Source organism: Anabrus simplex, chromosome 8, assembly GCF_040414725.1.
Source record: "Anabrus simplex isolate iqAnaSimp1 chromosome 8, ASM4041472v1, whole genome shotgun sequence".
Lineage (NCBI taxonomy): Eukaryota > Metazoa > Arthropoda > Insecta > Orthoptera > Tettigoniidae > Anabrus > Anabrus simplex.
In genome coordinates, this window is record NC_090272.1 from 56,701,453 (window position 1) to 56,715,465 (window position 14,013).

The 14,013-nt window shown below is 37.7% G+C and overlaps 1 protein-coding gene across 2 annotated transcripts in view; it reads right to left on the reverse strand.

Moving 5' to 3' along the window:
* The window catches only part of LOC136879120 (GATOR1 complex protein NPRL2), an 81,337-nt gene that overhangs the window by 18,286 nt on the left and 49,038 nt on the right, over positions 1 to 14,013 (reverse strand). For both annotated transcript variants that reach the window (XM_067152867.2, XM_067152866.2), the window contains one exon: positions 6,964 to 7,133. In XM_067152867.2, the coding sequence (XP_067008968.1) occupies positions 6,964 to 7,133 (170 nt within the window). The remainder of the gene's footprint in view (positions 1 to 6,963; positions 7,134 to 14,013) is intronic.

Here is a 14,013-nt window from a genome sequence, read left to right on the forward strand (position 1 = left end):
TAAATCTACTGACACGAGGCTGAGCACCTTCAAATGCCATCGCACTGAGCTCGGCCCTGCCAAGTTGGGTTCAGAAGGCCAGCGCCTCATCCGTCTGAGCCATTCAGACAGGCGTGGAGGCTAGAGAGCTGAGTTTAAGTAATTGTCGAACGTCAACTAGTTATAAAAATACTGATTGATTAAACTAATACGGTAATTAGAATAACCTAATTGCCTACCTACTTACAAGCTAGGTACTTTGGAATTATGTTTTGACTATCTTTTTAACACTGCAAATAAATCCATCTATTATTTAAAACTCCCTGTAAGAAGAGGACAGTGAATGCGAGTGGGTATTATTTTCAAATGAGCTGAGCTCGAGAGTCCATTGTAGCATATGATTTTTCCAGTGTACCATGACTCTGTATGTATTGCTTCAGAGGAAGTTTGGCTCCCCGCCTATGTCCAGTGTACTGATAATGAGCCGTGTGTGTGTTGTGTCTCACTGATCCGTGACTACGCACGATTCTTTCTGTGTGCCATGATTCACTGTGTCTCGCTGCAACGGAAGCTCGGCTCCCCGCCAGTGTCCTTTTAGCATCCTACATACAGTGTCCATTGTGCCGATAAGGAGCCGTGTGTGTCATGTGGCTCACTGAGCCGTGATTGTGCATGATTTGTGTGCCGTGAGCTTGCCGTTCCTGTGAATCGATTCACTCGGACACTTGAATGAATCGATACACTGCTTCGAATCATGCACTCAGTAGCCAACATTAGTACAGGTACATAGTACATTACCATTAAGACAGATAGCATTGCAAAGTAATTCGTCTTTACCATAATAATAATAATAATAATAATAATAATAATAATAATAATAATAATAATAATAATAATAATAATAATAATAATAATCGTATGGCCTCAGTTACCGTGTGTAGACATTTCAAGTTGACGCCATCTGGCTGTCTGCTTGTCAATTTTGACGTTCCGTTTTATTCTAGGCCCACTAGATGGCAGACCGAGTATACAGAAACTCTCTTGGGCGTCTCTGGCTGAGATTTAATTAATTTTGTCAGGTAAACACCAAATGTGTCGCCAGAGATCTTTTACATGCCGATATCATACGGCATGGAGTGTCGAATGGACTTTTTTCCGCCCTTCAAAAATCCGACCACCTCTGCCGGGTTTGAACCCGCTATCTTGGGATCCGGAGGCCGTCACTCTACCACTGATCCACAGAGGCAGCTGTCTTTACCATGAAATACATCGTCAACATAGATTAGTAAGGTTGGACATCCTGCCCGTCATCATTCATGAGTCGCTGTTGAACATACTGTACTTGTCAAAACTAGTAAGTTTCTATTTTACACAATAATAGTGAAATGTTGATGAAGACGACATACACCCAGCCCCCGTGCCAGAGATATTAACCAACGGTGGTTCAAATTCGTGACCCTGTCGGGAATCGAACCCGCATCCTGTGACCAAAGGCCAGCACGCTAACCATTTAGCCATGGGGCCGGACAATAATAGTGAAAAACCACGTTCACTGCAGCTATTGTTGACTGGATATTTCTTCTCTTTAAAGAACAGTGAGTACCACGAATTAATATCCTGTTTTGTTGATTCCTGTAAACTTTGTATGTACCGGTACGGTGTTGGTTTGCCAGTTCCTAGCGTATCTACTGAATGAAAACTTTGTAGATCAAAGGATTCAGTTTTATGTTTATTGGCTTCAGTCGTCACGGCAGTGCTTTCAATGACAACAGTCGCTCGAGTACAATTCCTGTCGAACCTAACCCTGGTTTTCGGTGGATCACAACCTAACCGGTCATTATAATTTGTTTTCGGTGGATCACAACCAAACCTGTCCCTATCAGTGGTTTTCGGAAGAATACTGTGGTTTTGTCACAAGCCAATACAGACTCTTGAATCAATGTGTGAAAATGGGAAAGTGCAGAAAACCCTCTTCAGGAATGCCAATCTCAAAGTCCATAGTCTTTTTAGCGTTGTCACACAGCTGAAATATCACTTTAGAGGTAATTGTAAAAAGTCTTGTATATAGGCTCTACAGATACATAGTACATTACCAATTCCATCTCGATAGCTATGAGACGCACACTGCATAGCGGTTTCGCTCTATAGATAAATCATATTATAGTGAAAAAAATTTGTTTAAAAAAAATCTGACATGAAGGTCCAGAAGGAAAATACTTTCATTGGAATTCTTATTTATGTGTTCACCACCCTAGTAGGTTTAAATAAACCTTATAAATGCTTCGTAAGGCCCATTCTCGAAAATGGATCTGCATGCTGGGATGCGTACAGGATGGGTTTAATAAATTCCCTAGAGAAAGTTCAAAGAAGAGCGATGCGTTTCGTAACTGGGAATAGGAGGAATACCATTAATTGGGAAAGTCTTGAATCTAGAAGAACTAGAGCTCGCCTGTGTGGTCTTTATAAGACCTATACGGAAAGGGCTGCCTGGAGTTGTATTAGGAATAATTTGGAACCTCCCTCATACTTATCGAGAAATTATCATAAGCATAAAAACCAGCATACGGATGTGGGCAAGTTTTCCTTCGTCAACAGGATCGTAAGGGATTGGAATAAATTACCTGCAGCAGTCTTTGATAGATTCCCTTCTGGTATCAAGTCATTTAAGAAGACCATTAGTGTTTGTGTAAAGTGAAAAGTAAAAGTTGTAAATTATGGGCACTGAATTTGTGATTTTCTGCTTGGATTCGATTGTGAAACTGGGAGGTTTTTACTTGTGGTATTCTCTTTCCAGGAAATTGCTTGCTGTACTCATGTTTTTGTAATTGTTGTTGTTCTTGGTTAATTAACAATGTTTTTAACTTTATTTTTTATCACTTGTAACGTTAAGCTAGTAGTAAGCTCAATCTATAGTTTTGTAAGCCATAGTGTCAAGTATTGGAAATAATTAAATTGTGTGTGAAACTGTACATGATGCTGGATTTAAAACGACTAGTAGTATTTCTTGTAATATTTTTTATGGAATTCCTTTTTGTACCGATACTTGAGTTGTTGTAGTTGTTGGGTAGTAGGTTTTAACTTTATCATCACTTGTAGTGTTAAGCTAGTAGCAAGTTCAGTCTGTAGTATTGTAATTTGTAGTGTTAAGTACTGGAAATACTTAAGTTGTGTGCGAATATGTATATAATGACACTGGATTTAGAAAGTTAAATTACTAGTATTTCTTGCTTGTTGTAATGTTGTTGTTGTAGGGTAATTACAGTTTAACTTCACTTTATTATCACTTATAATGGTAAGCTAGTAGTAAGGTCAACCTATAATATTGTAAGCCATATTGTTAAGCACTATAAATACTTAAGTTGTGTGACAATTTGTATATGATGTTGCTCGATTTAGAATATTAAACTAGCAGTAATGCTTGCAATATTTTCCTTCCATATATCTGCTTCTTGTACTCTTGTTCTTTGCTTGTTTGTTTGTTTTTTTGTTTGTTGTTGTTGGGTAATTATGTTAACTTTATTTTATTATTACAGTACTGTAAGTGACCGTTGCCACCGGGATATTTCCCATTTGCAATTTAATAATAATAATAATAATAATAATAATAATAATAATAATCATAATAATAATGAGTGACAGGGGTTTAACGTAATTTGGAAGGAATGTTTTGCGTATGATAAACGAGTACCAGGTTAACTACTGGGGGGCAAGGGCAGCATGCGTAGAGCTAACCACTCCACTCCACCAAGTGCCAACGTTATGGATAGTGGAAGCCTTCACCTTCCACCCTTCCAATGGCTTTCATGGTTTGTACGGAGATGACTTTGCTTTTTGCTTTTTAAATATTAGTATTCGTGTTTATTATGTTTGTTTATTCATACCCCTGCTTTGTAATTCAGTGACCATGGAATGGCTCTAAATGTTGTAAATTATATTTATATTTACTTGTATTTATTTCCTTTTTCCATATTGCACATGTTTGTTGTTATTATTATTACTGCTACATATCGCTTAACATGTAAATAAACTAATATTTAATACAGTAAATAATGTTTATCTCTTTGGATTCATTTTTTCGTTGCATATTCTTTTTGCTATGACAACATTACTTCTTTATGATATAAATAAATATAAAATAAAAGTATTTCTTCCCAAACATATTTGTTATACGTGCACCAATCAGAGAACCAACTAGGGAAGTACCTTTTACTAAAGTGCATAATGTTTTTGCATACATGTATAATTGAAGAACTAAAGATCCATATACAGGTAAGTGGGTCGCCCATGTGGTAGGCCTATTACGCGTCATAGGAAACTGAGTGAACTGGCTGTGCAGTTTGATCACATTGCTGTGAGCTTGGTATCAGGAGATGGTGATGGATTTGAACCCCACACTTGGCAGGTCTGAAGTTTTTTTTTCGCCCGTCATTTTCATCTCAGGCTAGTGCTGTGTCTGTACGCTTATGTATATTTTAAACGTTTGAAATCTTAGCCCTCTTTCCTATCCCATTCTTGCCTCACAACCTGTCTTCATGTGATTTAAGGCAATGTATATGTAAAAATCTGGTAATGTTGTTTGACTCATAGTGCTCCTGTACATTGGTTTCTGTAATGTTGTAAGCTTGAGATACACCAACTTGTAAGCTGAAAATATTTTTCAAATGCCAAATGCCATAAAAGTACTTAGTGGGATGTAAAGCTGTTAGCATTATTATTAAAAGGAAGGACAGATATGTCTTATGTGGTAAGTCCTTGAACTTGCAGAAATCGCAATGAATTATACAATCTATATTCCCTCCCCCCTTCCTTTTTTTTTTTTTTTTTTTTTTTGCTAGTTGCTTTACGTCGCTCCGACACAGATAGGTCTTATGGCGACGACCCCCCTTCCTTTAAGAATGCAGTTATAGTAATGCGTACATCAGAATAAAGGCAGGATTTTTAAAAATTAATTTAAGCAAGTGAAGGAGAGAATGTATGACTAGCTCAGGTTGACGGATTCGAGTTAGGCGGTATTTGAAAGTGCTCAAATACGCCAGCCTCATGTCTAGATCTACCGGTACATAAAGAACTCTTGCGGGACGAAATACTGGCACCTCGGCGTATATGAAAACGATAGAAGTAGATAGTAGAAGTAATATTCAATTCTGCAGTGAGCTTGAAAGCTGACCTAATTTCCGTTCACGTAGCTTGGCACATTAGTGTTCTTATATGGTGGGTTCGAGTCCGGCGGTATTTGAAAGTGCTCAAATACGCCAGTGTCATGTCTAGATCTACCGGTACATGAAATAACTCTTGCGGGACGAAATTTTTTGGCAGTAGAACTTATTACATTATTATTTTCAAATCCGCAGTGAACTTGAAAGCTGACCTAATTTCCGTTCACGGAGCTTGGCACATTAGTATTCCTATATGTTTCCTGGTAAGCTTGAAGATATAACCAGCCTGCAGGCTGAAAATATGCCCAGTAATCTCTCTCCTTACTGGTTACCGGTATTGAAGAGAGAAGGAAATGTTCGCGCAAAAGAAAGGGAAGTCATTGGATGTCTGGAACTTTCGAAAATCACACTGCAAAGATTTATTAAATAAATTCTATCATTTAACACGCCCCTCTTTTCAAGAATATGGTTAGTACGCCTACTGTATATCAAAATAAAGACAGATACATGTAACATTAATTTGAGTGAGAAAGTGTGTTTATTTCCTTAATTCCTCATTGAGCGTGGAAACCGACTTAATTATGAATATCTTGATTTATTTCATCTTAACTTTTAGCATTTACTAGGGTAGGGACACATTCATTATCGGTGTTTACATTGAGGTTAGTTTGTTATGGTTATGTCTGGTGATTTTAATATGTAACCAGGCAGGTTGGCAGCAGTGATCAGCCATTACAAAAAAGAGAAAAGAAGAGCATCGGGCGGCGATATTTACTTTCTGGGGTATTTCCTTACGCGGCGATTACTATATGTAGGTTTTGAATAGTCTGACCATTAGCATTCTTCCATATTTCTGCTACTATTTGATTCTCTCCTGCTTCTTTGTAGTTTTTAAGTGCATTAATTGCTGTTTTCACTTCATTGTAAACTGGTGGTATAATCTTTTGTAATGGAGTTTTATTTTTTGGGTTAGGGTCAAATTCTAAATGTTCCCCAGGATCCTCACAATTAAGTAACTCTTTAAAGTATTCTGCAAGGATGTTAGCATTATCTTGATTATTGTGTGCCATTTTTCCATTTTTATTCCTTAACATAAGTGTGGGAGGGGTAAACTTAGATTGATATTGCTTGAATGTTTTGTAATAGTCTCTTGTTTTATGCTGATTGAATGTTTCCTCTATTGTGCTAAGCATTTCCTTTTGATAATTTCTTTTAATTGTCCTAATTTCCTTAGCTGTTTGTATTCTGGCATTAATTAGTTCTTCTAGAGATTTTTCTGTTTTCTTCTGTCGATCATTTAACCATGCCTTGTGCCTTGCTTGAATTGCTTTGTCACATTCCCCGTTCCACCACGCATGTTTTTTTCTCCTTTTAATTGGAGTGATTTCTTCAGCTATGGTTTTAAGTTTCTTGATCATCGTCTCTAATTTGTCATTTGGACAGGCTTTATTATAATAATAATCTAAATACCGCTGGGCTGAGTGGCTCAGATGGTTGGACACTGGCTTTCTGAGATCAAGTTCACAGGTTCACTCCTGGCTCAGTCTGGTGGAATTTGAAGTTGCTCAGACACGCCAGTCTTATGCTGGTTGATTTACCAGCACATAAACGAAAGTTCTGTGGAACAAAATTTCAACCACCTCGCTGTCTCCAAAAACCAAAAAGGAAGGTAGTGGGTCATAAAACCAAAAGTGTCATACTCCAAATATCATGGCTTTAAAGGAAATTTATTAGTAAACAAGATGATATAATGTGGTCTTCCGAAAAGAGAGAGAGTAAGCTCATTTGTTTTTCTTAAAACAGAAATAATAAGGACATGGATGAGTACCTTTTGAATTCTACGTATTAGCCCCTCCAAAACACCAAACTGGACCAGCTTACGTTCATTTATTCGTAGAGGATGTGGATTTAACCTAATGCAGAGATCACGTACAGTCGTTCCATATGTCATATTGGAGTACATTCTGAATATATCTCGAAATGCAGGAGGCTGTCGAACTGTAAACAAGACATGAACATCATTAGCATCACTTTCATGAGGTATTTTTTAAGCAAGGCTGATCAGGTACTGTAATTGAATACTGGTCATATCTGTAAATAGGTTTATTAGTTATTCGCTGATAGAGACTTGAAAGTTTTGCATTTGTAATATTTGAGTATTATAAGTTTAAAAAATTGTTTCTTTTTAACTTTCATTAATTAATTGAAATCGACTTTCAACCTATAATGTCATGTTACATACATAATGTGCGTGTTGAAGAGATGTTAAGTACAGAACAAAAATGGCCAACCGGACACCAGTGTGATCCGAACCCACAGTCGTTGAGCTATGGTGGCCTAGGTCATATCTGTTTTGTTGGAAAGGATCTAAGCTACAGGTAGAGCAACCAACGCAAAATCGGGAGGTTGTGGGTTCGGATACCACTGGTGTTTGTGTTGACCATTTTTGTTCTGTATTTAACATCTCTTCAACATGTACTATATGTATGTAACATGACCTAATAGGTTGAAAGTTGATTTTGATAACAATGTGGTTGTGAAAATTGAATATTCATTTCATTAATTCCTTTGGCTTGGGGACTTGAGTGTTTGTGCGCTCTTCATCATTCAAATTCATCTTAAGCAGGGCCTCATCTTCACAGACGCGCAGGTCACCTATAGAGCGTCAACTTGAAAGACCTCCACGAGGCCTCTCTGGAGACCACATGCCATTATTATTATAGCAATTACAGAATTTGTAAAATGCTGTTACTTTATGAATCAGTGGCGTACAAGCTTTGATTGGAATATTGTTGAGCCCTTTCACGAGCAGTTTTTTTGTGTGCCCCACAACCCTACCATTATCATCATCATCTTGAACAAATTTTCTGAACTACATAAAGTAATCAATCTTTTTTTTTTTTTTTTTGGGTATTACCTTATTTTCCTTCTGCACCTTATCATGCAAATCTGCTGCAGTTTGATGTATTTTGAATATAATTGGCAGGGTTGTGTCAAAGCCAGGCTGAAATGGTTTGGTCATCTCAAAAGAATAGACCTACAAAAAACAGCTTGAGTCTGGTTTGAGAAGGAACTCGAAGGCAAAAGATCGCGAGGTCAGCCCAGGAAGAGATGGATCGATCAGATTAGAAATGATCTAGCTGGGTGAAGCCTGGATTTGCAGCAGATTAAATAAGAAGACACCTACATGGACAGATATAAGTGGAGAGCACTAATTCACCGCACCTGGAAAACTGGAGTTGGTTCAAGGTGACCTGCTGCTCTCAGCGTATCGGGCGGCGTGATGATGGTAGGGCTGTGGGGCACACAAAAGAAAACTGCTTGTGAAAGGGCTCAACAAAATTCCAATAAAAGCTTTTAAGCCACAGATTCATAAACAGCATTTTATAAATTATAACAATAATTACAACAATAATGGCATGTGGCCTCCGGAGAGGCCTGGTGCAGGTCTTTCGAGTTGGTGCCCTACCTAAGATGAATTCTAATAACGAAGACAGCTCAAACACTGAGTCCCCAAGCCAGAGGAATTAATTAATGAAGGTTAAAAAATGCCAACCTGGCCAGGAATCAAACCCAGGACCTATTGGACCAAAGGCCAGCATTTAGCCATGGAACCAGACCTATAACTGCTGAGTCAGACGGACAAAGAAAGAAGTTCAAAACACAAGAATTATGAGCCTGAGAACCATGAACTCCAATACAAAACTCGTTGGTGTGTCCTGAAGTATTATGTGCTACCGGTGCTCCTTTACAATGTTGAAGGAGGGACACTACAGGCCTTTGAAATGCGGATGTATCGCAGGATGTTGAACATCCTGAGGTCACTAATGAGGAGGTATTCTCTCGTGCTGAGAAATCGTGGGAAGTCTTAACCCTCGCAAAATCAGTCTATTTTGGTCAAATCTTCCAAAATGACAAATACAGCCTTATATAACTGATCACAGAAATCTAACTCCTTGGCTGAATGGTCAGAATTGAGGCCTTCAGTTCTTAGAGTCCTGATTCCCAGCTGAGTTAGAGGTATTTATTGCATATGGTTAATTCTTGGTCAGAAGAATGCCACATGCTTATATGGAGAGAAGTATAACGTGCAGAAGAACGGTTGAAAGACCAACTGAGGGAAGATGTGGAGAGCAGAAGATGGACTTAGGAATTTGTCATGAACAACAAAACATTTCTAGAGATAGCATTGGAGATGCTTGTTTATAACCAACCTACCCGGCATGCTGGAAGTGTTCGATGATGTTGATGATGGTTAATTCTTCTGGCTTAAGACTGGGTGTTCGTGTTTGTCCCAATACTTTCCTCTTCATACACATGCAACATACCACACTACCAGCCACCCCACCACAGAAATACACAATAATGAATACATTCCCCTCCCCCATAGGGTTAGCATCTCAAAGGACATCCAGCTATAATCATGACCAAATCCCCGTGTGTGACACAATTCACATCGTTGATAAACTTAACCATAATACGTTTGATCCTGTATTGACTTGTCTAAATCTATTACAGAAACTATTTAAAATATTGATTTGACTCCACTGATGAAGGCAATGCATATTGTTCCTGAAACATTTACGACAAAATAAATAAATAAATAAATAAATAAATAAATAAATAAATAAATAAATAAATAAATAAATAAATGAATAAATAAATAAATAAATAAATAAATAAATAAATAAATAAATAAATAAATAAATAAATAATTTTCAATCATTAAAAGTGTATTGACAAGGTGGACCCAACATAAACTATTTTAAATAGTTTCCTTAACAGATGTACAATTCACATCCACGAACCCATTAAGGTGTGGGAAAGGCAGTAGAAGAAGTACAGAAGGCAACTGATCATACAAGGGAAGAGAGAAAGTAAACGTGAACATGGGTAAAGAAGATTATCCTGGACGTTGAACCGTAGACATCCATAATACGGCAACCATTATATGAGGAGCTAAAAACAGGAAAAAATAACTTCATGATGATCTCCAACATTATGAGAAGAGACAGCAGCACCAGCAGCAGAAGAAAAAGAAGAAAAAGAACTACTTCAAAATGGAAAATATATTAATTGCAAACATTCAGCATGTACTCTGAACACCATTCCATGATTATACATCTGCCGTTGGCACACTTTTATGGAGGGAAACTTACAGCTGTATAGTTCAGTTATTATGAGTTTCGACTTGACGTTTGAGCGCTGCCTTTTGGCGGAGGGTAAGTGAATTAATCAACAGCCAGTCATAGGCAGCCGATCGCTCCGATAGAGCGCGTTAGACTCCAGTTCTGGTTAGCGGTGTTGTCGATCTGTTGTTTACTGTAACCACGTGCTATCAGCTGTGTGTTATTGTGCTCAGTTCTTTTCGCGGTCTTTGTGTGTCTTTGTGCTAGGTTGTTGTTCGTTTATATTTCGTAGTGTAGAGTTTATAAATGAATTGTTTAGTATTTTTAATAGTATAACGCGTTATATTGTAGTGAATAGTGTGTAACAGGTGATCTAGTTTATATAGTAGCTTAGTTTAATATTTCGTTCGGTAGTTATATAGTAGGTTAATTTTAGGCCCGTGTGTGAATTTGATATTCTGTCACGTTGACGCCTACGTCTAAGGATGAAGCTCCCAAGAGAAGAAAGCCCTTCGGACGAGGTACTCCACTAAGGAGCCAGACCCGGGAAATTGTTTGTAATGTTAGGGAGTCATTCTTGACAAAGCACCAACAATGGCAGTTAGAAAGAATGAGTTGATTAAGTGGTTGAAGGAGCACAATATTTCGGTTCGCGATGACATGGGGAAGGGGATCTTATGCATCTCTTGAAACAAAACAAGCCCCAGTGCCCAGTTTATGTAGTGGATGAAATAGCCAGAAGGAACGGGCATAAAGTAGTTCACCTTCCACTATACCATTGCCATTTTAACGCCATAGAACTGATTTGGGCCCAAGTGAAGGATTATGTAGCTGAGGATAATCGACTCTTCACAGTTTCGGAAGTTGAAAGACTTATTTTCGAAGCCGTAGGCCGTATAAGTGCGGAGGACTGGAGCAACGTTGTGAGACACACAAAATCCGAGATAATTAAAGCTTGGAAGAAAGAAAGTCTCACAGACGATTATATTGAAAACTTGATTATCTCTTTAGGGTCAAGCGAGAGTGAAACCTCAACAGACGATGAAAATGCCGATAGTGACTCAGAAATGAGTGGTATATTCGCTTTGAAGGATTATTTCCTTCGTTACGGGAAACTGAATCTAACAGCAACGCGAGATCTTCTACATGGTGAGTAGAAATTTAATTTTTCTCACGTTTTATCTGTTCGAGCATTGACATATTTTATCTTGTAGCCTTATGCTATATGTGTTGTGTATTATTGCTCATCTTGTGAATCGTGTATGTTGTTACAAAGAATAACTGATTATGGACTTATATTCCAGTATTTACATTTCTGTTCGTGTTGTGTATCGTCAATCAGCTGTTTGTATTCGTAGCAATTTGGCACCACCGTCTGACTTCCGGCTAACTGTCAAGTCGAAACTCATAAAAACAGAACTATAGAAAAACTGTGTGCCAGACAGGCAAAAAATTTTTCTATTTGTTTTGTTACACTCACTCAGAATCCATGGCAATGATACGATAGGACACCAAAACATTTGCCTAATATAAAAATAGGAAATAACGGAAAATCACCTTCAGGGCTGCCAACAGCGGGGCTCAAACCCACTATCTCCCAAATGCAAGCTCACAGCTTAATGACACAAACATTCAGCAACTCACTCATATTTATTCGTGTAATTAACACACCTTTTTGGCCACTGAGAAAAAACGCAAACTGATTGTCATCTATATATATAAAATAAGAATTTTGTCTGTACATTGCTCAGAATTTGAAAAGAATGGTATATCTGTATCGGTCATGTCCACAAGGAAATGCACTTTTTACTTTTCCGTAATTTCTGTCTGTCTGTATGTATGCACATGCATCACAAGAAAACGGCTGAAGAGAATTTAATGAAAATCGGTATGTGAAGTAGGGAGGATGAGCCACTACAATCTAGGCTATAAATCATTTTACTCACGATGAGTGAAATGGTAGTTTAGGGGAAGGCCTAAAATTTAATTCTCAAATATTTATATTATTAGTGGTCCTATCGATAAATACTACATAACGGAAGTTATATAGAATTACATTTTCGATCATTTGTCATACATTGTTACCGTACCGGCTTTGATAACACAGATATTCATGAATTTGTATTTTTGTTGCCAAGTCCATATCAACGCCGAGCCACGACGAGAAAATGGGTTAACAGAATTTAATGAAAGTCGGTATATAAAGTCGGGGAATAAGAAACTACAGTCTAAGTTATAAAAAAATTTATTCACCCGGAATGAAATTGTAGTTTATGGAAGGCCGCCTAAAATTTAATTTTTAAATACCTACAGTATGTTATTAGTCCTATCGAAAAGTACTACATAACAAAAGTTATAGAGAATACAATTTCCGACCATTTATGTTTTATTCAGTTTTACCGTATCGGCTATGATAAGAGTGGTATTTCAAAGTTGGAAGAAAACTAAACGTGAAGGCCTACAATACTGAAAGCTCATAACTAGAGCCCGGATTTCCATGCACTATCAAATCTCAAAATATGCATGCATTAATGCACTATAATATAGCAAAACATGCACAATAAACCGGAAAATATGCACTATCAAAATTCAGTTTCTCTTGAAACTTTGTACAACTACCATAATTTCTGCCAATGGTCTTAATTTAAGCTCATCCTTTATCTGTCAGCATATTCTTAAACACAGAAAATGATCTTTCTACGTCAGCAGAAGTGACAGGTGCACACTTAAATGAAAACATTAGGGACAAACTGTGGTCACATTGTACATATTTTGCATTTTTACCACAATCTGTCTTATACAAGCTTGACGAATTCAAAGTCAGGATTTGTACGGATCACTTTGTTCGCAGCTACTTATCCGTGCGATGATTGCAGATACTTTTGAATGTCCTCAATAACTGGTAACGATTGCCTGCTGCGATAACGAAGACGTGTGAGGGGTAAGAGTTCCGGGTAGGATATTCCATGATCACAACAGAAGAGGGTTCAGTGCAAAATCAAGGTTTGTGAGCTGCTACCTAAGTACCGTGACGCGGAGTCATAGATGTGTGATACAAGAGATACAACACATGAGCCGTCAATGAGTCATGCAAAATTTAAGGTTCAATTTATAGCAGTGTATAACAGGGACACCTTTATTCCTAAGAAGTACAAAGATCGACGTGGGAACTTCCGACTTACGTCAATGTTTACTCAAGCAACAGATAAGAAAGTGCTTTGGTAATTGGATTATAGGACCTCTGTCATATGTACTGACTTTGGTTGTCAGATAGGATGCCAGGAATACATTCTCCCCGTCTCTCAGTAATAGACATACTGTATAATGTAGAAAAATGGTCCCAAATTCTGCAAACCAACATTCATGAAAGGCATTATCATGCAACTTAACATTATATATGCGCCAAAGTCAGAAGAAATGTCATACTATGCAATATAAACGTCCAAATATTTGCTATTATATCCAAAATCTTCAAAATATGCATTATGCATGACTTTTCCTCTAAAAAGGCCAAAACATGCAAACATGCACGAAAAAAGAACGGTTATTTGGAATCGTTAAGCCATAAAACGAATATTTGCAAAGACTGAGAAGTGTAGCTAGCTTATTTAAAAACATGCATTTGCATGGAAATCCGGGCTCTACTCATAACATTGACCATTGACCACTGTTTGTTGTGATGTTCTTTGTCTCTTATGTTGCCGCTCAACTCCGATAGATGGGATTATTGCTGCATACCGAGTATAACA